Source organism: Panthera onca, chromosome E1 (genome assembly GCF_046562875.1).
Source record: "Panthera onca isolate mPanOnc1 chromosome E1, mPanOnc1 haplotype 2, whole genome shotgun sequence".
NCBI lineage: Eukaryota > Metazoa > Chordata > Mammalia > Carnivora > Felidae > Panthera > Panthera onca.
In genome coordinates, this window is record NC_138352.1 from 33,991,859 (window position 1) to 34,014,351 (window position 22,493).

Below are 22,493 nucleotides of genomic sequence, written 5' to 3' on the forward strand. Positions count from 1 at the left end.
GAAGGGGTACACACACACCAATGTTTATAGCAGCATTATCAACAATAGCCAAACTATGAAAAGAGCCCAAATGTCCATTGACTGATGAATGGATAAAGAAGATGTGGTATATTTACAATGGAATATTACTCAGCCATCAAAAAGGACGAAATCCTGCTATTTGCAATGACATGGATGGAGCTAGAATGTATTATGCTAAGCAAAATAAGTCACCCAGATAAAGACAAATATTACACGATTTCATTCATATGGGGAATTTAAGAAACAAAACAGATGAACACATGGGAAGAGGGGGAAAGAAAAGAAAAGAGGGAAACAAATCACAGGAGACTCTTAACTATAGAGAACAAACTGAGGGTTTGTTGATGGAAGGCAGGGGATGGGCTAGATGGGTGATGGGTGTTAAGGAGTGCACGGTGTATGCAAGTGATGAAACCAATATTACACTGCTTGTTAACTAAATTTTAATAAAAATTAAAAAAGAATTTATCTACTCTTGGTCCTCCCACAATAAGCACAGCATAGGGATTAGGGGGAGGACACATGTCTTCCACCTCAAATACCTTTTCAATATCTGCAATATCAAAATAAGGCAAGTCTCTATCCATGACTATCATTCCCTGTACTATGTTTTCCCAATATTAATTTCCCCCCTTTCTTATTCTCCACCTTTCTTTCTTTTTCATTCCTTAATTCTTTTCCTCTTCAACTTATATGAACACCTGTTTCATAAATCTAGGGAAAGATTATATAGCATTCACCAGAACTCCACTTAAACACCACCACCACCACCACCACCACCACCACCACCAACAACAACAACAAAACAAACCTGGTGTCCAGGACCACTCTCTGTAGTGGGATTCATGACACAAAACTGTTCCTTTCTCACCCAAAACATTTAGTAGCCATGCTATAAAAGTGTGATTCCCACAGTTTTCAGGATTACTCTATATCACCCATAGATTTTTAAGTATCCAACTAGTTTTACATAGAACTAAAATATTGACATTCTTTGGAAAACCCATCAATTTAGAGCCTTTTTTCTTTAAAAAATAAAAATAAAACCCATAATTCTATTTGTTTTGGTAGTAACATAAAAAACATTTTACTGGGGCGCCTGGGTGGCGCAGTCGGTTAAGCGTCCGACTTCAGCCAGGTCACGATCTCGCGGTCCGTGAGTTCGAGCCCCGCGTCAGGCTCTGGGCTGATGGCCCGGAGCCTGGAGCCTGTTTCCGATTCTGTGTCTCCCTCTCTCTCTGCCCCTCCCCCGTTCATGCTGTGTCTCTCTCTGTCCCAAAAATAAATAAAAAACGTTGAAAAAAAAAAATTTAAAAAAACATTTTACTGTATTATTTCAATAAAGGCATACAAGTAAAAACGCTTGGGAGAAGAAAACCTAGAAATGTTAGAATTCTAAGTTAGATATTAAAACTAGAATTACCATTACCAACTTAATTTCCAAAATATTCAGATTATCACTCAAGCACCTCTTCATTTGAATGAACTTAAAATTGAGTTCTAACTTGACAACTTTAGTGTTGCACTATAGTGAAAAATACATCTAGTTGTGATGAGTGAATTGTGTGGGGAATGAACAGTTAGATATAGCTATCATGATCTAAGGGAGATGTCATGTGAAGGGATTCCATGGGAATAGAATGGCTTTTATTATGCCGGTGTATTACATCATTCCAGCTTGAGCACACTCCCTTTGAGTGGCACTTACATTGTCTTGGGTTTCGCAGCAAACTTCTGAGCATTTTCGAACTTTGGTCATAGAATGTTTCCAGCAAGGCCAATGTCCTCTGCCGACACAAAAACCCTACCTAAGCAGGAAGTTTGCAATTAGTTGTCACAGAAAATTTGAGATTTTTGTGTAAATGTAATATGGCATATTGAAGCTTTTATCATCACCACTACTACCATCATTACGTAAATAAAAGCTGAGGAGTCAAAGTCAGGAAAGTTATACCTTGTCTTCAGGCTTATATTCTACTTCCCCATTCTGTGACATGTCAAAATACCTTGCACTTAAATATATGCTTAACAAATAGTTACTGACTTAATTGTTAAATCCAATGTACAATGCTCAGTTCTTATCTAATTTGATCTGAGTATGACACTTGAAACAATTAACTGCTCCCTACTTGTTCTATTTTTCGCATTGTTTTTATTTTGAGAAACATTTTAATTATAGAAAAATAGAGAAAATGATAAAACTAACACTTGTGTTCCCAACACCCAGAAATGTTTTATGTACTTTAAAATATATTGTTGACATCATAAAACGTGTACTTCTTAAAATTGCTTTTACTTACTCAACATTGAGATCAATTCATGTATGTAAAGAAATATACTTTATTCCTTTTAGCTGCTGTTTTCTATTCTATAATATGAAAACGCTGTAATTTTTTTAAGTCCCTTTACTGATTGGCATTTCAATCATTTCCAGTGTTTTGATACTCAAATAATGCTGCAATGGATTTCCTTATACACATCTCCTTGAGTACACCTGTAAACATTTCCTTTAGGGAATAATTAAAAGTGTAATTAATGGATTGTATACTATGTGCATTTTCACTATTAGTAGTTATTGCTAAATGTTCAACAAAACACCTATACAATTTACTTCTCACCATTACTGAATAAGAATGTCATTTCTCCATATCCATGCCAATACTAGATATTGTTAAAGGTTACAATTTTTTTTCAATCTGATGGATAAAAAATGGTATCTAGTTATTTTAATTTGCATTTCCCTGATTCTTAGTGACATTAAATATTTTCATTTGTTTACTATGTATTTGCATTCCCTCATCTATGAATGGCTTTTTTACGTCCTTTTCCTTTCTTTAGTTAGAAAGAGTTGCCTATTTCTTACTAATTTGTAAATTTTTGACAATGATCATTCTGTGATCTATATAGCAAATACCCTTTCCCAGTTTATCTCTTATTTTTTAATTTAACTTTTGGTGAGTTTAGTCATATCATAGTTTTTAATTTTGAGGAAGTCAAATATATTGATTATTTCTTTTATGATTTGTGCTTACTAAAGGTATTCTTTAAGAATATTACCTACCTGAGGTTTAAAGGCATGCTCTATACTTTGTATGGGCTTCTAAAATGTTTATAATTTTGTTTTCCATATCTAGGTCTTTGATTAGATAGGACCTATTTTTCCTCATTATGGAGGCTCAAATCTAATTTTAACTTTTTTCCCAGTTATTCCAACTTAGTATTTGTTGATTAGGCTCTTCTTACTGATATCTATTGCTACCTATGTCATATGCTAAATTCTCACATACTCATAAATCTAATGTCAGGTCCAATATTCTGTAAATACAGCTTTATTTTGAAAAACCCGGGAAATCCTCCCCAGCTTGCTCTTCTTTTTATAATTGTTTTTGCTATATTTGGACCTTAATTTCTATATAGCTTTTAAAAAGTAAACCTTTTTTTATAGTACAACATACATACAGAAAAGTATACAAATAATAAGCATATGGTTTTATCACAGTATAATCACACCAGGAGCTGTTTCTCAAAGGAGAATAGTTAACATTAGTAGAGGGTATAATTTTGCTCCAAAACTCAAGTAATCTACACTGTAATTCTTCTATTGCAACTTGCCATAACATTCCAATTCGCCCCATACACTTCAAATACTGTAGGATAATCTAGGTGTTAAGGTATAAAGTAAAGAAGAGTTTTTGCACTGTAGAGTACAAAACCTACAAAGCCTTTTCTTTCTCTAGGACTTTAGTAGCTAACAGCTCATTTAATGTGTAACAACAGAATATAAGAGTAAAGGTTGTTCCTAAAATGTAAAAAGGTCCAATAAGCATTGTTCCTCTTTTTTAGTGGCAGGCGACATATTTGCTTCATATTTGAGATATCCTGTCATGTTTCAGGATATGCTAAAAATATTGCCATGGTAGTAAACCCTGAATTTGTATGGTTTTTATCTCTCACCCTCTGACACATATGGGTTGTACCAAAACATCTAAAGCATCATGCTCAGCAGATCCAATCACCATGATGGAAATCATCGTGGTTAGTAGATCTGACATTCTGTGAAATGTCTGCATAATAGATTTTAATAGAAAGAAAGAGGGCTGCTTATTGCTCTGGCAAGGCAGTAAAAGTATAGTGCTGACAGGTTAAATCAAGCATCTGTTGGTCCTTGTAAACTGCTCTAGAGAGAATAGTATTTGACAAACCAATAGTTGTAAATGAGGAGGTTGTGTCAGTTTGGTTCAATAAAGATTCCACACAGTGGATAACAACTGCAAATGGAGTTGTAATAGTCTACAAACATTCTTTAAGATCTATCTTCTGCATAGGCAAAACAGGAGAATTAGACAAGAATGTGATAGGGTTACTTCTTCTGAACCTTCATTCGTGTGTTTTTATATCTAATTTCTGTGGAATGATTTTGTTTTTGTTATTTTTGTTTATTTTTACCATTCTGGCAGACTGAGAAAGTTCAGGAGTTTCTATGTGGTCCTTCCTACCATGACATCCTTTAGTCCCTAATTTGTGAGGATGCTGCTAGTCGCTGAGTATGTCTATTCTAATTATACATTCAGGAACCAGAAACAAACAGAGCTAAATCCAAAGATTAATTGGGGGACCAAAATAGCATTTATCACTTGACACCTATAAGCTCTAATTTTAACCAGTGGTCCACTGGGGGATTTTGAGATCTTAGGAATTAGTATTAACTTGCAGTCAGTGTCTGGTAATCTCTGAAAGTCTGGGATATTTTCCTTTTTCCAATGTATATCACCCTAGTAAATGGCTACAGGTATTTTGAGGAATGCTTGCAGTAAGATCTACAGTATATGTTTGAGGCAGTCTTGTAGGATTCTTTCTCAAGAGAGCCAGACTCCTGTTCAATCAAAGAATTCTGGGTGTATAAATTGGCTTAAGTCTGGAAAGTGGATGAGAAGCCAAGACTCTCCCTTGAGGTGTCTCAACTCATGTTTTTAGCCTCATAGTTAGAGCTTTTCTGTGAATAACTCTAGTAATAATTTAATAGACATCCTATCTATGTAACTCTAAGGAAACCGGTCAAACTTTTCAGATGGCTACTTTAATTCTTATTGTTCATTGTGGTAATTCCAAGTATACATTCAGTAAGTAGGTAAATAACCACAGAGTGTAAGTCCCAGACAAAATGAATTCATTATAATATGGACCTTGACATTGGGCATTGAGTTAAAATGCCATTTATCTATGATATCTATGAGCACTGACTTTGACCAGTAGATCTTGTCTCTGGCAGTTAAATACCATGTCTTCTATCATTCTGGAATCCCATAATTTCAATGGCACTATCTACTACCATCAACTTCAGCCTACAGAGGACAGCTACCAAAGAGATTTTTTTGGAGATACTAGTCTTCTCCTCATTAACGTACTTCTCAAGAAAGTGTCATCTGTGCCCTCTGGGGGGATATGGTAAAGGTGCATAATGGGCAGGCTACATAAGAGAAATCAACTTTAACAACCTTATAAGCTTTTGGATTTCTTCCTCTATAGTATTCCAAGAATACTATAGAGTATTCAATCTCATTGAACATAAGCCATATTTGAGTCAAGGTTTCAATTTACCTACCAAGAAAACTGTTAAAACCATTCACAGATACTCAAAATATTACTGCTAAGTAAATTTTCTAAGTATAACAATATTGACTAGTTCGAGCCAATCCAAACTTATATCTATCCTTCCTAGTCTAAAAGTTTTATAATCAGTCCCCACACATATTCTCTAGGTTTTTGCTGCTATGAATTAGTAAAAACTTACTATTCCCTTAGAGTACCAACAATCACCTCTCAGTACAGATTTGACTAGTCCTGTTGGGACATGCTGAGATCTGACTCCAACTTTGGGTCTAATGGCAATGAATGTTGGACAGGTGGGCCTTAAGGAAAATAGACATCCCCCTGCAAGCTAAGTGCCTTAAGTGAAGTTATTATGGGGGCTATAAGGAAAGAAAAGCTAATATTCTCAAACAGGAGAGAAGGGATTGCTTCTGCTGCCAAGGAAGGCTTAGAGAGATTTGTACTTCAAGTCTTAGCTTCCATCCAAACGTAAACATTCCAAGTCTCAAGGTCCCTCTATTTTCCAAGTAGCATGCTGACTTTCCTATAAGAGACTTGACAACTCTGTGAATTCAACTTGCATTTTAATCCTGTTACATTAAATTTAGAGGCTGATTTTTCATCCACATCTGCCCTAAAAATAAAAGAAATAGAGATTCCTTCAGAGCCATTATGAAAATTTTATCGTTTTCTGACTGCAACTTGAGCTGAGAATTTAAAGCCCTGAGCTTGTCTTTTACTTTCTACAATATCTCCAATGTAATGAAATGAAGCCCATCCACTGACAGCCCTTGTAGTCAACACTTACTGTAATTATGGTTAAATGCAACAGCCACTTGGTCTCTTAAAGCCCTTCCTTCAAAAGACACTTCATCCCAAGCAACCACAGTGACAATTTAAAAATATTTTTTCATTGAGGAATAATAAATACGTAACAAGGTGTGCAAATACCAAATGTTTATTTCAGCGAATGTTTACCTATACTATACTGTATACTCCATATAAGTACCACTCAGATAAAGATACAGAACATTTTCATAATTGCCCGAAGGCTCCTTCATGGCATCTCTTAGTCAATAATTCCTTCAAAGGTAATTATTATTATTATTATGATGTTTTCACTATAGATTAGTTTGCTTATTTTTGTATTTCATATAAATGAAATTATATAGTATATACCCTTTTGTATCTTTTATGTTCAATATTATATCCATAAATTTTATTCATGTTTTATTTTTCTGTAATTTTTTTCATTGCTACATAATAATCCACTAATATATAAAGATTTATTATTAAAATCTTTAATATATATAGATTTATTAATATATATTAATTAATATATAAAGATTTATTTAATCATACCATTATTGATAAACATTTGTACTATTTTTAGTTTTTTACTATTATAAATAATACTATGAGCATTCTTGTTTTTTTGTCAACCTCAAAGAAGTATAATTTACATCCAATAAAATGAGCCAATTTTAAGCGTAGAGTTCAATGACTTGTGACAATGTATATACACCCACATGACTACCACCAAAATGAAGATATAGATTTTTTCATTAAATCAAAAAGTTCCCTTGTGCCCCTTTGTACTCATGGCCCCAGAAAACTATCATTCTGCTTTCTACTGCTATAGATTAGTTTTCCTTTTTCTAGATTTTCATATAAACGAAATCATGTAGTATGCATTCTTTTATGTCTTCTTTCTTTCACTTAGTATAATATTTTTGAAATTCATCAATGTTATTGTGTGTATCAGTACTTCATCTCCTTTTATCACAAAGTAGTATTCCATTGTAAGGATATAATACAATGTGTTTATCCACAAGTTGATGGACACTTGGGTTGTTTCCAGTTTGGAGGTGTGAATTACGCTGCTAAGAGCATTGGCAAACAAGTCTTTGAATATTCATATTTTTCATTTTTTCTAATTTTATTTCATTTCTTCTTGGTAAATAGCTAGGAGTGGAATTGCTGGTTGCTGGCTCATATGGTAAATATATGTTTACTTTTTCTCTATTAAAAATTTTTAAAGTTATTTATTTTGAGAGAGAGAGAGAGAGTTGCAGAGGGGCAGAGAGAGAGAGAGAGAGAGAGAGAGAGAGAGAGAATCCCAAGGAGGCTCTTCACTGTCTGCACAGAGCTGGACATGGGCTCAAACCCACGAACTATGAGATCATGACCTGAGTCAAAGTCCAAGCTGTAACAAACTGAGCCACCCAGGTGTCCTTATATGTTTAACTTTTTAAGAAACTGCCAAAATGTTTTCCAAAGTGTTTGTTCCATTCCTATCAGCAATATATGAGAATTCTAGTTGCTTCATATCTTTGCCAATATTTGGCATTGTCAGTCTTGTTTTTTTTTTTAATTCCAGTATAGTTAACATACAGTGTTATATTAATTTTGGGTATGCAATGGAGTGATGGAACAATTCTATACGTTACTCAGTACTCATCATAAGTGACTCTTAATTTCCTCCACCTATATCACTCATCTCCCCATCCACCTCTCCTCTGGTAACCATCACTTTGTTCTCTATAGCCAAGAGTCTATTTTCTGGTTTGTCTTTTTTTTTTTTCTTTGTTCATTTGTTTTGTTTCTTAAATTCCACAGATGAGTGAGACCATATGGTATTTGTCTTTCTCTGACTGACTTACTTCACTTAGCATTATACCCTCCTGATTGATCCATGTTGTTGCAAATGGTAAGATTTCATTCCTTTTTATGGGTGAGTAATATTCCATTGTATACATATACCACCTCTTCTTTATCCATTCATCTATCAATGGATACTTGGGCTGCTTCCATAATTTGGCTATTATAAATAATGCTACAGTAAACATAGGGGTACATATATCATTTTGAGTTAGTGTTTTTGTGTTGTTTGTGTAAATACCCAGTAGTGGAATTACGGGATCATATGGTAATTCTATTTTTAATTTTCTGAGGAACCTCCATACTGTTTTCCACCAGTTTGCATTCCCACCAACAGTGTCTGAGCACTCCTTTTTCTCCACATCCTTGCTAACACTTGTTTCTTGTGTTTTTGATTTTAACCATTCTGACAGGTGTGAGGTGATGTCTCATTTTAGTTTTGATTTGCAATTCCCTGATGATGAATGATGTTGAGCATTTTTCATTTGTATGTTGGTCATCTCGATGTCTTCTTTGGAGAAATGTCTGTTCATGTCTCCTGCCCATTTTTTAATTGGATTATTTGGTCTTGGGGGTGTTAAGTTTTAAAAGTTCTTAATACATTTTGGATACTAACCCTTTATTGGATATGTCATTTGCAAATATCTTCTCCCGTTCAAGTAGGTTGTCTTTTAGTTTTGTGAATTGTTTCCTTTGCTGTGCAGAAGATTTTATTTTGATGCAGTCCCAATAGTTTATTTTTGGTTTTGTTTCCCTTGCTTCAGAAGACATATCTAGAAAAATGTTGCTATGGCTGATGTCAGAGAAATAACTGCCTGTGCTCTCTTACAGGATTTTTCTGGTTTTAGGTCTCACATTTAGGTGTTTAGGACATTCTGAGTTTATTTTTGTGCATGGTGTAAGAAAATGATCCAGTGTCATTCTTCTGATTATAGCTGTCCAGTTTTCCCAATACCATTTGTTGAAGAGACTATCTTTTCTCCAATACATATTCTTGCGTCCTTTGTTGAAAATTAATTTACCATACCAACAAGGGGCTATTTCTTGAGTCTCTATTCTATTCCATTAATCTCTGTGTCTATATTTGTGCCAGTATCATACTGTTTTGATTAGTATAGCTTTGTACTAATATCTTGACATTTGGGACTGTGATACCTCCAGTTTTATTCTTCTTTTTCAAGATTGCTTTGGCTTTAAGGTCTCTGTGGTCCCATGCAAATTTTAAGATTATTTGTGCTAGTTCTGTGAAAAATTCTGTTGGTTTTTGATAGTGATTACATTAAATCTGTAGATTGCTTTGGGTAGTATGCACATTTTAACAATATTGGTTCTTCCAGTCCATAAGCATGGGATATCTTTCCATTTGTTTCCGTCTTCATTTTCCTTCATCAGTGTTTTACAGTTTTCACAGTATAGGTTATTTACTGACTTGGTTAAGTTTGTTCCTAGGTATTTTATTATTTTTGGTGCAATTATAAATGGGATTGTTTTCTTGATTTCTTCTTCTGCTACTTCATTATTAGTGTACAGAAATGCAATGGGTTTCTGCATATTGATTTTGTATGCTGCTACCTTACTGAATTCATTTATCAGTTCTAGTCATTTTTTGGTGGAGTTTTTAGGGTTTTCTATAGAGAGTATCATGTCACCTGCAAATAGTGAAAGTTTTACTTCTTCCTTACCAATTTGGATTCTTTTCATTTCTTTTTGTTGTCTGATTGCTATGGCTATGACTTTCAATACTATGTGGAATAAAAGTGGTGAGAGTGGACATCCTTGTTATGCTCCAAGTCTTAGAAGAAAATTCTTAGTTTTTCACCATTGAGTATGATATTAGTTGTGGGTTTTTCATATATGGCCTTTATTAAGTATGTTTCCTCTAAACCTTCCATGTTGAAGGTTTTTAATCATGAATAGATGCTGTACTGGCACTGGCAGTCTTTTTAACTCTAGCTATTCTAAGTGGGTGTAATTTTTAGCTCATGGTTTTAATTTGCATTTCTCTGATGACTGACACTGAAATATTTCCATGTATTGAGCATACATATATTTTCTCTTCTGACATGTCCATGGCATTTTTAACTGAATTATTTCATTAAGTTATAGGAGTTCTTTATGGGTTCTGGATTCAAATTTTTTGTCATTAAATGTATTGCAAATATTTTCTCCCAGTCTATAGCTTCCTTTTCATTTTCTTCATAGTGTCTTTCCAAAAATGGAATTTTAAAATTGCTTTTTATCAAATTTTCTTTTAAGGTTCATGTTTTCTTCTGGAAATTTGATTTTTACCTTAAACATTTAGGTCTAAAGTTTATTTCAAGCTTTTTTTTTTTTTTTTTTTTTTTTTTTTTGTATCGTGTGAGATAAAGCTTGAGGTACTTTTATTTCCCCCTAGAGTTGGTAGCCAGTTTTTCCAGAACCTTTATTTCAAAAGATTATCCTAGGCACCACTTTTTGTTGAAAAGCAATTGCCTGTGCACATGTGGTTTTATGTCTGACTCTACCTGGTTCCATTAGTCTGTTTGTCTATCCTTACACCAATACTGTGTGTTCTTGACTTCTGTTGATATATAGTAAATCCTTAAATCAGGTAGTGCGACTCCTCCAACTTTGTTCTTTTTCAAAATTATTTTGGCTATTCTGCATCCTTTGAAATGCCATATAGATTTTAAAACCAGTCCTGTCAGGGTTTCCTGGGTGGCTCAGTCAGTTAAGTGTCCAACTTTGGCCCACCAACTTTGGCCCAGGTCATGATCTTATGGTCCGTGGGTTCGAGCCCCTCGTCAGGCTCTGTGCAGACAGCTCAGAGCCTGGAGCCTGCTTTGGATTCTGTGTCTCCCTCTCTCTACCCCACTCCACTCACACTCTGTCTATCACTCTCTCTCTCAACAATAAATAAACATTTAAAAAAATGTAAAATGTAAAACTAGTCCTGTTGATTTCTACAAATAAGTTCACTGAGATTTCGGTTGGAACTGTGTTAAATTTATAGGTCAGTTTGGGAACGAATAATATTTAGCTTTTTGATTTATGAATATAGTCTTTGAGACAAATGAGAAATGCTCTCTCTGTTTTTTAGGTTTTTAAAATTTCTCTCAACGGTGTTTTTTAGTTTTTAGTCTATAGGCATTGCAAGTACTTTGTTCAATGTATCTCTATTTCGTGTGTGTGATATTAATGCAAATGGCATTTTATTTTATCTATTTAAAAAAAATTTTAATGTTGTATTTATTTTTGAGAGAGAGAGTGAGTGAGCAGGGGAGGGGCAGGGAGAGGGGGAGACACAAAATCCAGAGCAGGCTCCAGGCTCTGAGCTGTCAGCACAGGGCCTGATGCGGGGCTCAAACCCATGACTCGTGAGATCATGACCTGAGTCAAAGTAAGATGCTTAACTGACTGAGCCACTCAGGCACCCCAGGCAAATGGAATTTTAAAATTTCATCTTCCAATTGTTCATTGCTAATATATAGAAATAAATTGATCTTTGTGTATTGACTGTATGTCCTGAAGCCTTACTAAATCATGTATATGTTCTGGTGGGTATTTCAAAGATTTTATTTCAAAGATTTTACTTCAAAGATAAAAATTTTTATTTCAAAGATTTCTTAGGATTTTATACATAGAAGATTATGTAATTCCTGAAGGAGTTTTCTTTTTCTTTTCATGCCTTATTTCACTGGCTATTACTTCCAGGACAATGTTAAATAAAAGTGGTGAAAGTGGACACCTGATATAAGGAGGAAATCATTAAAATTTTTACCATTAAGTATAACTGTAAGTTTTTGTATAGATGCTCTTTATCAGGTTGAAGAAATTCTATTTCTATTTGCCAAGAGATTTATTGTTTTTGTTTTTTAAATGATGAATAGATGTTGAATTTTGTCAGATGATCATACAGCTTTTCTTTTTTTAATTTCTTAATGTGGTGAGTTGACTTGATTGAATTTTACCATTAATCAACCTTGCATCCCTAGATTAAGCTCCATTTGATACTGATATATTACTTTTTTAATATATTACTGAACTAAATAAGTAAAACTAACTCAAAGATTTTTGTATCTTGTTCAGGGGAGATATTAGTGTATAGTTTTTTGTCTTGGAAGAGTTTTGTCTGGTTTTGATTTAAGAATAATGCTGGTCACATAAAACCAGTAGGATGTATTCCCTCTTCTATATTCTGAAAGACTGCATGGGTTTGGAATTAGTTCTTCCTTAAATGTTTGATAGAATTAATCAGTGAAGCCATCTGGGCCTGGAGTTTTGTTTGTGGAAATGTTTTTAATGGCATTAATTAATTTCTTTATACATATAAGAGTATCTAGGTTTTCTATTTCCTCTTGAGTCAGACTTGGTAATTTGTGTCTTCCAGAAAACTTGTCCATTTAATCTAATTTGCAAGTTTACTGACAAAAAGTTGTTCTAATGCTCTCTCATTGTTCTTTTAATGTTTTCAGGCTCTGTAGTGATGTCCCCTTTTTCTTTCTTGATATCAGTAATTTGTATCTTCCCTTTTTTTCTTTGATTAGTCTACCTAGAGATTCATCAATTATATTAATCTTTTCAAAGAACCAGCTTTTGTTTTGATTGATTTTTACTACTGTATTTTTTCTATGTCATTAATTTCTGCCCATTTCTTTATCATGCCCTTCTTTCTACTTAGTTGTTATTTATTTGGTATTGCTTTACTTTTCTAGCTTTTTGAGATGGAAGCCTAGATCACTGATTTTGGACCTCTCTTATTTTCTTTATAAAAGCATTCTAAGCTATAAATTTCTAAGCACCACTGTATTGCTCCAATTATAATGCATTGTGTTTTAGTTATCACTATTTAATTAGTTTAATTGTCATTAAATTATTAGTTTTAATTATCATTATTTAATTAGTTTAATATTTTAAACTATTTCCTAATTTCTCTGATGATATTTTTTTGTCCATTGGTTAGTTGGAAGTGTGTTTTTAATTTCTAAATATTTGGGCATTTTTCAAGTATCTTTCTGTTATTGGTTTCTAATTGATTCTGCTGTAGCCAAAGAACATACACAATATGATTTCAATTCTTTTAAGTTTATTGAGACCACTTTCATGGTATATCATTTGATCATTTTGGTGAATGTCTCAAAGTAAAATTGAAAATTTATCAATTTTATTGATTTTTTTTTCAAAGAACCAGCTTCTGGTATTATTGATCGGCTTCATTGTGTTGTGTTTTGTTTTTTAGTTTTTTTTTTTTTCAATATATGAAATTTATTGTCAAATTGGTTTCCATACAACACCCAGTGCTCATCCCAAAAGGTGCCCTCCTCAATACCCATCACCCACCCTCCCCTCCCTCCCACCCCCCATCAACCCTCAGTTTGTTCTCAGTTTTTAAGAGTCTCTTATGCTTTGGGTCTCTCCCACTCTAACCTCTTTTTTTTTTTTTTTTCCTTCCCCTCCTCCATGGGTTTCTGTTAAGTTTCTCAGGATCCACATAAGAGTGAAAACATATGGTATCTGTCTTTCTCTGTATGGCTTATTTCACTTAGCATCACACTCTCCAGTTCCATCCACGTTGCTACAAACGGCCATATTTCGTTCTTTCTCATTGCCATGTAGTACTCCATTGTGTATATAAACCACAATTTCTTTATCCATTCATCAGTTGATGGACATTTAGGCTCTTTCTATAATTTGGCTATTGTTGAGAGTGCTGCTATAAACATTGGGGTACAAGTGCCCCTATGCATCAGTACTCCTGTATCCCTTGGGTAAATTCCTAGCAGTGCTATTGCTGGGTCATAGGGTAGGTCTATTTTTAATTTTCTGAGGAACCTCCACACTGCTTTCCAGAGCGGCTGCACCAATTTGCATTCCCACCAACAGTGCAAGAGGGTTCCCGTTTCTCCACATCCTCTCCAGCATCTATAGTCTCCTGATTTGTTCATTTTGGCCACTCTGACTGGCGTGAGGTGATATCTGAGTGTGGTTTTGATTTGTATTTCCCTGATAAGGAGCGACGTTGAACATCTTTTCATGTGCCTGTTGGCCATCCGGATGTCTTCTTTAGAGAAGTGTCTATTCATGTTTTCTGCCCATTTCTTCACTGGGTTATTTGTTTTTCGGGTGTGGACTTTGGTGAGTTCTTTATAGATTTTGGATACTAGCCCTTTGTCCGATATGTCATTTGCAAATATCTTTTCCCATTCCGTTGGTTGCCTTTTAGTTTTGTTGGTTGTTTCCTTTGCTGTGCAGAAGCTTTTTATCTTCATAAGGTCCCAGTAGTTCATTTTTGCTTTTAATTCCCTTGCCTTTGGGGATGTGTCAAGTAAGAGATTGCTACGGCTGAGATCAGAGAGGTCTTTTCCTGCTTTCTCCTCTAGGGTTTTGATGGTTTCCTGTCTCACATTCAGGTCCTTTATCCATTTTGAGTTTATTTTTGTGAATGGTGTGAGAAAGTGGTCTAGTTTCAACCTTCTGCATGTTGCTGTCCAGTTCTCCCAGCGCCATTTGTTAAAGAGACTGTCTTTTTTCCATTGGATGTTCTTTCCCGCTTTGTCAAAGATTAGGTGGCCATACGTTTGTGGGTCTAGTTCTGGGGTTTCTATTCTATTCCATTGGTCTATGTGTCTGTTTTTGTGCCAATACCATGCTGTCTTGATGATTACAGCTTTGTAGTAGAGGCTAAAGTCTGGGATTGTGATGCCTCCTGCTTTGGTCTTCTTCTTCAAAATTACTTTCGGGGGCTTTTGTGGTTCCATATGAATTTTAGGATGGCTTGTTCTAGTTTTGAGAAGAATGCTGGTGCAATTTTGATTGGGATTGCATTGAATGTGTAGACAGCTTTGGGTAGTATTGACATTTTGACAATATTTATTCTTCCAATCCATGAGCAGGGAATGTCTTTCCATTTCTTTATATCTTCTTCAATTTCCTTCATAAGCTTTCTATAGTTTTCAGCATACAGATCTTTTACATCTTTGGTTAGATTTATTCCTAGGTATTTTATGCTTCTTGGTGCAATTGTGAATGGGATCAGTTTCTTTATTTGTCTTTCTGTTGCTTCATTGTTAGTGTATAAGAATGCAACTGATTTCTGTACCTTGATTTTGTATCCTGCAACTTTGCTGAATTCATGTATCAGTTCTAGCAGACTTTTGGTGGAGTCTGTCGGATTTTCCATGTATAATATCATGTCATCTGCAAAAAGCGAAAGCTTGACTTCATCTTTGCCAATTTGGATGCCTTTGATTTCCTTTTGTTGTCTGATTGCTGATGCTAGAACTTCCAGCACTATGTTAAACAACAGCGGTGAGAGTGGGCATCTCTGTCGTGTTCCTGATCTCAGGGAAAAAGCTCTGTTTTTCCCCATTGAGGGTGATGTTAGCTGTGGGCTTTTCATAAATGGCTTTATGATGTTTAAGTATGTTCCTTCTATCCCGACTTTCTCAAGGGTTTTTATTAAGAAAGGGTGCTGGATTTTGTCAAAGGCCTTTTCTGCATCGATTGACAGGATCATATGGTTCTTATCTTTTCTTTTATTAATGTGATGTATCACGTTGATTGATTTGTGAATGTTGAACCAGCCCTGCATCCCAGGAATGAATCCCACTTGATCATGGTGAATAATTCTTTTTATATGCTGTTGAATTCGATTTGCTAGTATCTTATTGAGAATTTTTGCATCCATATTCATCAGGGATATTGGCCTGTAGTTCTCTTTTTTTACTGGGTCTCTGTTTGGTTTAGGAATCAAAGTAATACTGGCTTCATAGAATGAGTCTGGAAGTTTTCCTTCCCTTTCTATTTCTTGGAGTAGCTTGAGAAGGATAGGTATTATCTCTGCTTTAAACATCTGGTAGAACTCCCCTGGGAAGCCATCTGGTCCTGGACTCTTATTTGTTGGGAGATTTTTGATAACCGATTCAATTTCTTCACTGGTTATGGGTCTGTTCAAGCTTTCTATTTCCTCCTGATTGAGTTTTGGAAGAGTGTGGGTGTTTAGGAATTTGTCCATTTCTTCCAGGTTGTCCAATTTGTTGGCATATAATTTTTCATAGTATTCCCTGATAATTGTTTGTATCTCTGAGGGATTGGTTGTAATAATTCCATTTTCATTCATGATTTTATCTATTTGGGTCATCTCCCTTTTCTTTTTGAGAAGCCTGGCTAGAGGTTTGTCAATTTTGTTTATTTTTTCAAAAAACCAACTCTTGGTTTCGTTGATCTGCTCTACAGTTTTTTTAGATTCTATATTGTTTATTTCTGCTCTGATCTTTATTATTTCTCTTCTTTTGCTGGGTTTAGGCTGCCTTTGCTGTTCTGCTTCTATTTCCTTTAGGTGTGCTGTTAGATTTTGTATTTGGGATTTTTCTTGTTTCTTGAGATAGGCCTGGATTGTGATGTATTTTCCTCTCAGGACTGCCTTCGCTGCATCCCAAAGCGTTTGGATTGTTGTATTTTCATTTTCGTTTGTTTCCATATATTTTTTAATTTCTTCTCTAATTGCCTGGTTGACCCACTCATTCGTTAGTAGGGTGTTCTTTAACCTCCATGCTTTTGGAGGTTTTCCAGACTTTTTCCTGTGGTTGATTTCAAGCTTCATAGCATTGTGGTCTGAAAGTATGCATGGTATAATTTCAATTCTTGTATATTTATGAAGAGCTGTTTTGTGACCCAGTATATGATCTATCTTGGAGAATGTTCCATGTGCACTCGAGAAGAAAGTATATTCTGTTGCTTTGGGATGCAGAGTTCTAAATATATCTGTCAAGTCCATCTGATCCAATGTATCATTCAGGGCCCTTGTTTCTTTATTGACCATGTGTCTAGATGATCTATCCATTTCTGTAAGTGGAGTGTTAAAGTCCCCTGCAATGACCACATTCTTATCAATAAGGTTGCTTATGTTTATGAGTAATTATTTTATATATTTGGGGCTCCGGTATTCGGCGCATAGACGTTTATAATTTTTAGCTCTTCCTGATAGATAGACCCTGTAATTATTATATAATGCCCTTCTTCATCTCTTGTTACAGCCTTTAATTTAAAGTCTAGTTTGTCTGATATAAGTATGGCTGCTCCAGCTTTCTTTTGGCTTCCAGTAGCATGATAAATAGTTCTCCATCCCCTCACTCTCAATCTAAAGGTGTCCTCAGGTCTAAAATGAGTCTCTTGTAGACAGCAAATAGATGGGTCTTGTTTTTTTATCCATTCTGATACCCTATGTCTTTTGGTTGGCACATTTAATCCATTTACATTCAGTGTTATTATAGAAAGATACGGGTTTAGAGTCATTGTGATGTCTGTATGTTTTATGCTTGTAGTGATGTCTCTGGTACTTTGTCTCACAGGATCCCCCTTAGGATCTCTTGTAGGGCTGGTTTAGTGGTGACAAATTCCTTCAGTTTTTGTTTGTTTGGGAAGATTATCTCTCCTTCTATTCTAAATGACAGACTTGCTGGATAAAGGATTCTCGGCTGCATATTTCTTCTGTTCAACACATTGAAGATCTCGTGCCAATCCTTTCTGGCCTACCAAGTTTCAAAAGAGAGATCAGTCACGAGTCTTATAGGTCTCCCTTTATATGTGAGGGCACGTTTATCCCTTGCTGCTTTCAGAATTTTCTCTTTATCCTTGTATTTTGCCAGTTTGACTATGATATGTCGTGCAAAAGATCGATTCAAGTTACGTCTGAAGGGAGTTCTCTGTGCCTCTTGGATTTCAATGCCTTTTTCCTTCCCCAGTTCAGGGAAGTTCTCAGCTATTATTTCTTCAAGTACCCCTTCAGCACCTTTCCCTCTCTCTTCCTCCTCTGGGATACCAATTATGCGTATATTATTTCTTTTTAGTGTATCGCTTAGTTCTCTAATTTTCCCCTCATACTCCTGGATTTTTTTATCTCTCTTTTTCTCAGCTTCCTCTTTTTCCATAATTTTATCTTCTAGTTCACCTATTCTCTCCTCTGCCTCTTCAATCCGAGCCGTGGTCGTTTCCATTTTACTTTGCATCTCGTTTAAAGCGTTTTTCAGTTCCTCCTGACTATTCCGTAGTCCCTTGATCTCTGTAGCAAGAGATTCTCTGCTGTTTTCTATACTGTTTTCAAGCCCAGCGATTAATTTTATGACTATTATTCTAAATTCACTTTCTGTTATATTATTTAAATCCTTTTTGATCAGTTCATTAGCTGTTGTTATTTCTGGAGATTCTTTTGAGGGGAATTCTTTCGTTTGGTCATTTTGGATAGTCCCTGGAGTGGTGCGGACCTGCTGGGCACTTCCCCTGTGCTGTGATGTATAACTGGAGTTGGTGGGCGCGGCCACAGTTAGACCTGATATCTGCCCCCAGCCCACCGCTGGGGCCACAGTCAGACTGGTGTGTGCCTTCTCTTCCCCTCTCCTAGGGGGGGATTCACTGTGGGGTGGGGTGGCCTGTCTGGGCTACTTGCACACTGCCAGGCTTGTGGTGCTGGGGATCTGATGTATTAGCTGGGGTGGGTAGGCAAGGTGCACGGGGGCAGGAGGGACAGGCTTAGCTCGCTTCTCCTTCGGTGATCCACTTCAGGAAGGGCCCTGTGGCAGCGGGAGGGAGTCAGACCCGCTGCCGGAGGGGTGGCTCCGCAGAAGCACAGTGTTGGGTGTTTGCCGGGAGCAAGCAAGTTCCCTGGCAGGAACTGGTTCCTTTTGGGATTTTGGCTGGGGGATGGGCGAGGGCAATGGCGCTGGCTAGCGCCTTTGTTCCCCGCCAAACTGAGCTCTGTCGTCCCGCGGCTCAGCAACTCTCCCTCCCTTTGTCCTCCAGCCTTCCCGCTTTCCGAGCAGAGCTGTTAGCTTATAACCTCCCAGATGTCAAGTCCCGCTTGCTGTCGGAACACACTCCATCCAGCCCCTCCGCTTTTGCAAGCCAGACTCCAGGGCTCTGCCCAGCCAGCGGGCCGCCCCTCCACCCTGGCTCTCTCCCGCCCGTCTGTGGAGCACGCCCCGCCTCTCCGCCCTTCCTACCCTCTTCCGTGGGCCTCTCGTCTGTGCTTGGCTCCGGAGACTCCAATCTGCTAGTCTTCTGGCAGTTTTCTGGGTTATTTAGTCAGGTGTAGGTGGAATCTAAGTGATCAGCATGACGCGCGGAGAGCCCAGCGTCCTCCTACGCCGCCATCTTCTGCCGGTCTCCCGAAATACTTTTTGATATAAACTTTTCTTATTTTAAGAAGCAGCATAATACAATGTGGTAAGCTTCCTATTCCCAACAATTTATTTTCTATAGGAAGCCAGCAGCAAAGAGAGTAAGCAAAAACAATCTTAAAAAAATACATTCTTAAGAATGGAAAGAGACAAGTTGTACATTGTAAACTGGCAGTGCCATTGAAGACATGGTCTATAGGCTGGTACCAGTCTGTGACAAGAAAGGTATAGAAATTGAGGATAGTATCTAAAAAATTGTATAGCAATTTGAGAAAGTAACAGATAAATCATATTTGAATCTAATAATAAAAAATGTGGATTGTCTTTTGTACGTGCATTTTTCCCCCCCAGCAATCCGTTTTCGTTGAGTGTTAGTCCACAACGGTTTAGCAATTAAAAACATCACCATCCACAACAACCTAAAATACAGTCCTTCACAAAAAAATAGTTTGAGAAGTATTGCTTTAAGGTCTTATCCTACCTTCCCACGGTCACAACACAGGAAGAGTTCAGCAAACATCTGCCTCCGCATATCCGTTTTTATGATCTCCCGGAATTCATCTGCACAATGACAGAGGTGCTTAAGGAGTTTCTCAAACGTTTCACTTTTAAAGTCTGCAATGTATGAGGAGATGTACTGCAGAGAAAAAGAAGATAAATGATTGATTTAAAACAGGGCTCTTTACTTGGATTTTCCCTGGGATTCAGTTGATGCATATGAAATTATTGGCTACAATTTTTTCCTTATCATTTGCTTGTCACGTGAATAAAGCATTTTCATGTTAGTACTATTCTTCAGCTGTGCTGCAGACAGAGGTAATTAATACAAAACCATACACCAAAACCATACACCAGTGAGACTAAATATTTTTGGAGCAACTCCCCTCTAGACCACAACAGCATTATACGGAGCACACTTTTTACCTCCCAGCATGAAATAGCAGCAGTTATAAAACATTGCCTGTAAGTTAATCATTCTAAAAATTGGATGCAGTTTTCTTTTGATGAATGGCATATAAAACCATGTGTTTTCCGAGACTGGCTACATTTAATTATTGGAGTATAAAGAACGGGGATTGTGCAAAGTTTCTGCATCTTCTGATATTATAATAAGTTATCCTTTGTCTATTTTTTTTTTTTGAAAGTATAGAGTCTGAAGACATCTACACTTATGGGCCATTTCTCTTGGTCCCTATTGAACAGATTCCCGGAAGTGGGATTGTTAGCTTAGAAGGTAAATGCATCTGTTTTTTGGGTAGGATTTTACATCAGGCTTGGGCTTTTTTGTTCTTCCAGTACTAATGAATGAGTGGCCATTCCTCCTCAGCCTCACCACCAGTGTGTATTGTCTTCTGGATTTTCCCTCATTTTATGGGTCAGGAACATAACATTCTTGATCTATACTTGACTATAAAGATCTTATGTTAAGGGACAAATGGATCTAGTGCTGGAAGAGTTTCTGAGGGAACCTTTCTTGAAGTGTTAGCCCAACTCATAAGTAAATGATTTCCTTGTCTGTCCCAGCACAGTGGTAGCCAAATTTGTACTGGGAGTCCAATTTGGATCAAATCGCCCTACTTCCATAGCCATAAATGATTGGAGCAGGGGATGATCCCTGATATAAACAAAGCCATTCAGATTCTCTCCACTAGAAATTGGGACTTAGGACTGGAAAATGGTTGGTTGTCCTCTGAGAGGGGCTGGACTTGTGAATGTAAACTTAAGAGTTTTGGGTGGCCAGATTCCTCCAGGTAAATGGAGGATGCAGGATAAGTCAGTATATAGAGACAGATGAAACAGAAAGCAGAAAGAAGAGTCTTGATTTTTCCAAGTCCCTGACTTCCAGAAGTCAGACCATATTCTTGCTCTTGGACTGCATACATTTCATTTTCATCTACATTAACTCAGGTTGGCTTCTGTTTCTTACCATTAAAGGAGACTAATATAGCTTGCTTAAAATGGAATATTTTATTGGCATATTTCATTGGCATAATTTTTGAAATGAAGAATGTAGTAAACATTTCACTTCCTCACTAATATCATCTAGGCAAATTTAGAATGTACTATGTAAGAGATACATTAGGCTTGAATCCATGCTAATGAATCGTAAACCATATTCAATTGACTTAGAAATCAAAAGAGGAAATTTAAAGCAGTGTAAGAGAGGTTTTCTAAATATTTAGTTTCATTGGCAGCCGAAACCTTCTAATTGTCATTATTTCTGATGGATCAATGAGTACAATTAAGTTCTTATGTGTTCCCTTGGGATGCAGAATAGTGTAATGGTTAAGAACTCACATTTTTCCTTTTCAAAATACCAATGGCATTTTTCACAGAAATGGAACAAAGAATCCCAAAATTTGTATGGGACCACAAAAGACTTCAAATAACACAAACAACCTTGAGAAAGTAGAATCAAGCTGGAGACATCACGCTTCCTGATTTCAAGCTATACTGCAAGACTAGAGTTAGCAAAACAGCATGGTACTGGCATAAACATAGACTCATAGATCCATGGAATAGAATAGAGACCCCAGAAATAAACCTATGCATGTATGGTCAACTGACCTATGACAAAGGAGGCAAGAACATACAATGAGGAAAAGACAGTTTCTTCAATAAACAGTGTTGGAAAAACAGGACAGTTACATGCAATTCTACTTCTGGATCTAGAGAAAATGAAAACACCAATTTGATACATGTACTCCTATGTTCATTGAAGCATTATTTACAATAGCCAAGATATGAAAACAATTTAAGTGTCATCGATAGAAGAATGGACAAAAAAGATGTGGTATATGTATACAGTGGAATGTTACTCCACCGTACAAAAGGAGATTGCCATTTGCGACAACATGGATGGACCCAGAAGGTACTATGATAAGTGAAATAAGCCAGACAGAGAAAGACAAATACTTATGATTTCACTTATATACAGAATCGATGAGGCTTTACCAGGCCTGTATTGCAGCTGACTTCTGCCTAATCATGTTACGCTTCCCTCCCTTCCCAACTATTGATCCCTAATAAATAACCTGTGTACCAGGATCCGTCTCAGCATCTGCCTCA

At 36.3% G+C, this 22,493-nt stretch overlaps 1 protein-coding gene across 17 annotated transcripts in view; it reads right to left on the minus strand.

The window, feature by feature from the left end:
• The window catches only part of EFCAB5 (EF-hand calcium binding domain 5), a 187,732-nt gene that overhangs the window by 64,031 nt on the left and 101,208 nt on the right, over nt 1-22,493 (minus strand). For all 17 annotated transcript variants that reach the window (XM_078437557.2, XM_078437554.2, XM_078437552.2 and 14 more), the window contains 2 exons: nt 19,906-20,061; nt 1,730-1,829 (listed from right to left, as the gene is read on the minus strand). In XM_078437557.2, the coding sequence (XP_078293683.1) occupies nt 1,730-1,829; nt 19,906-20,061 (256 nt within the window). The remainder of the gene's footprint in view (nt 1-1,729; nt 1,830-19,905; nt 20,062-22,493) is intronic.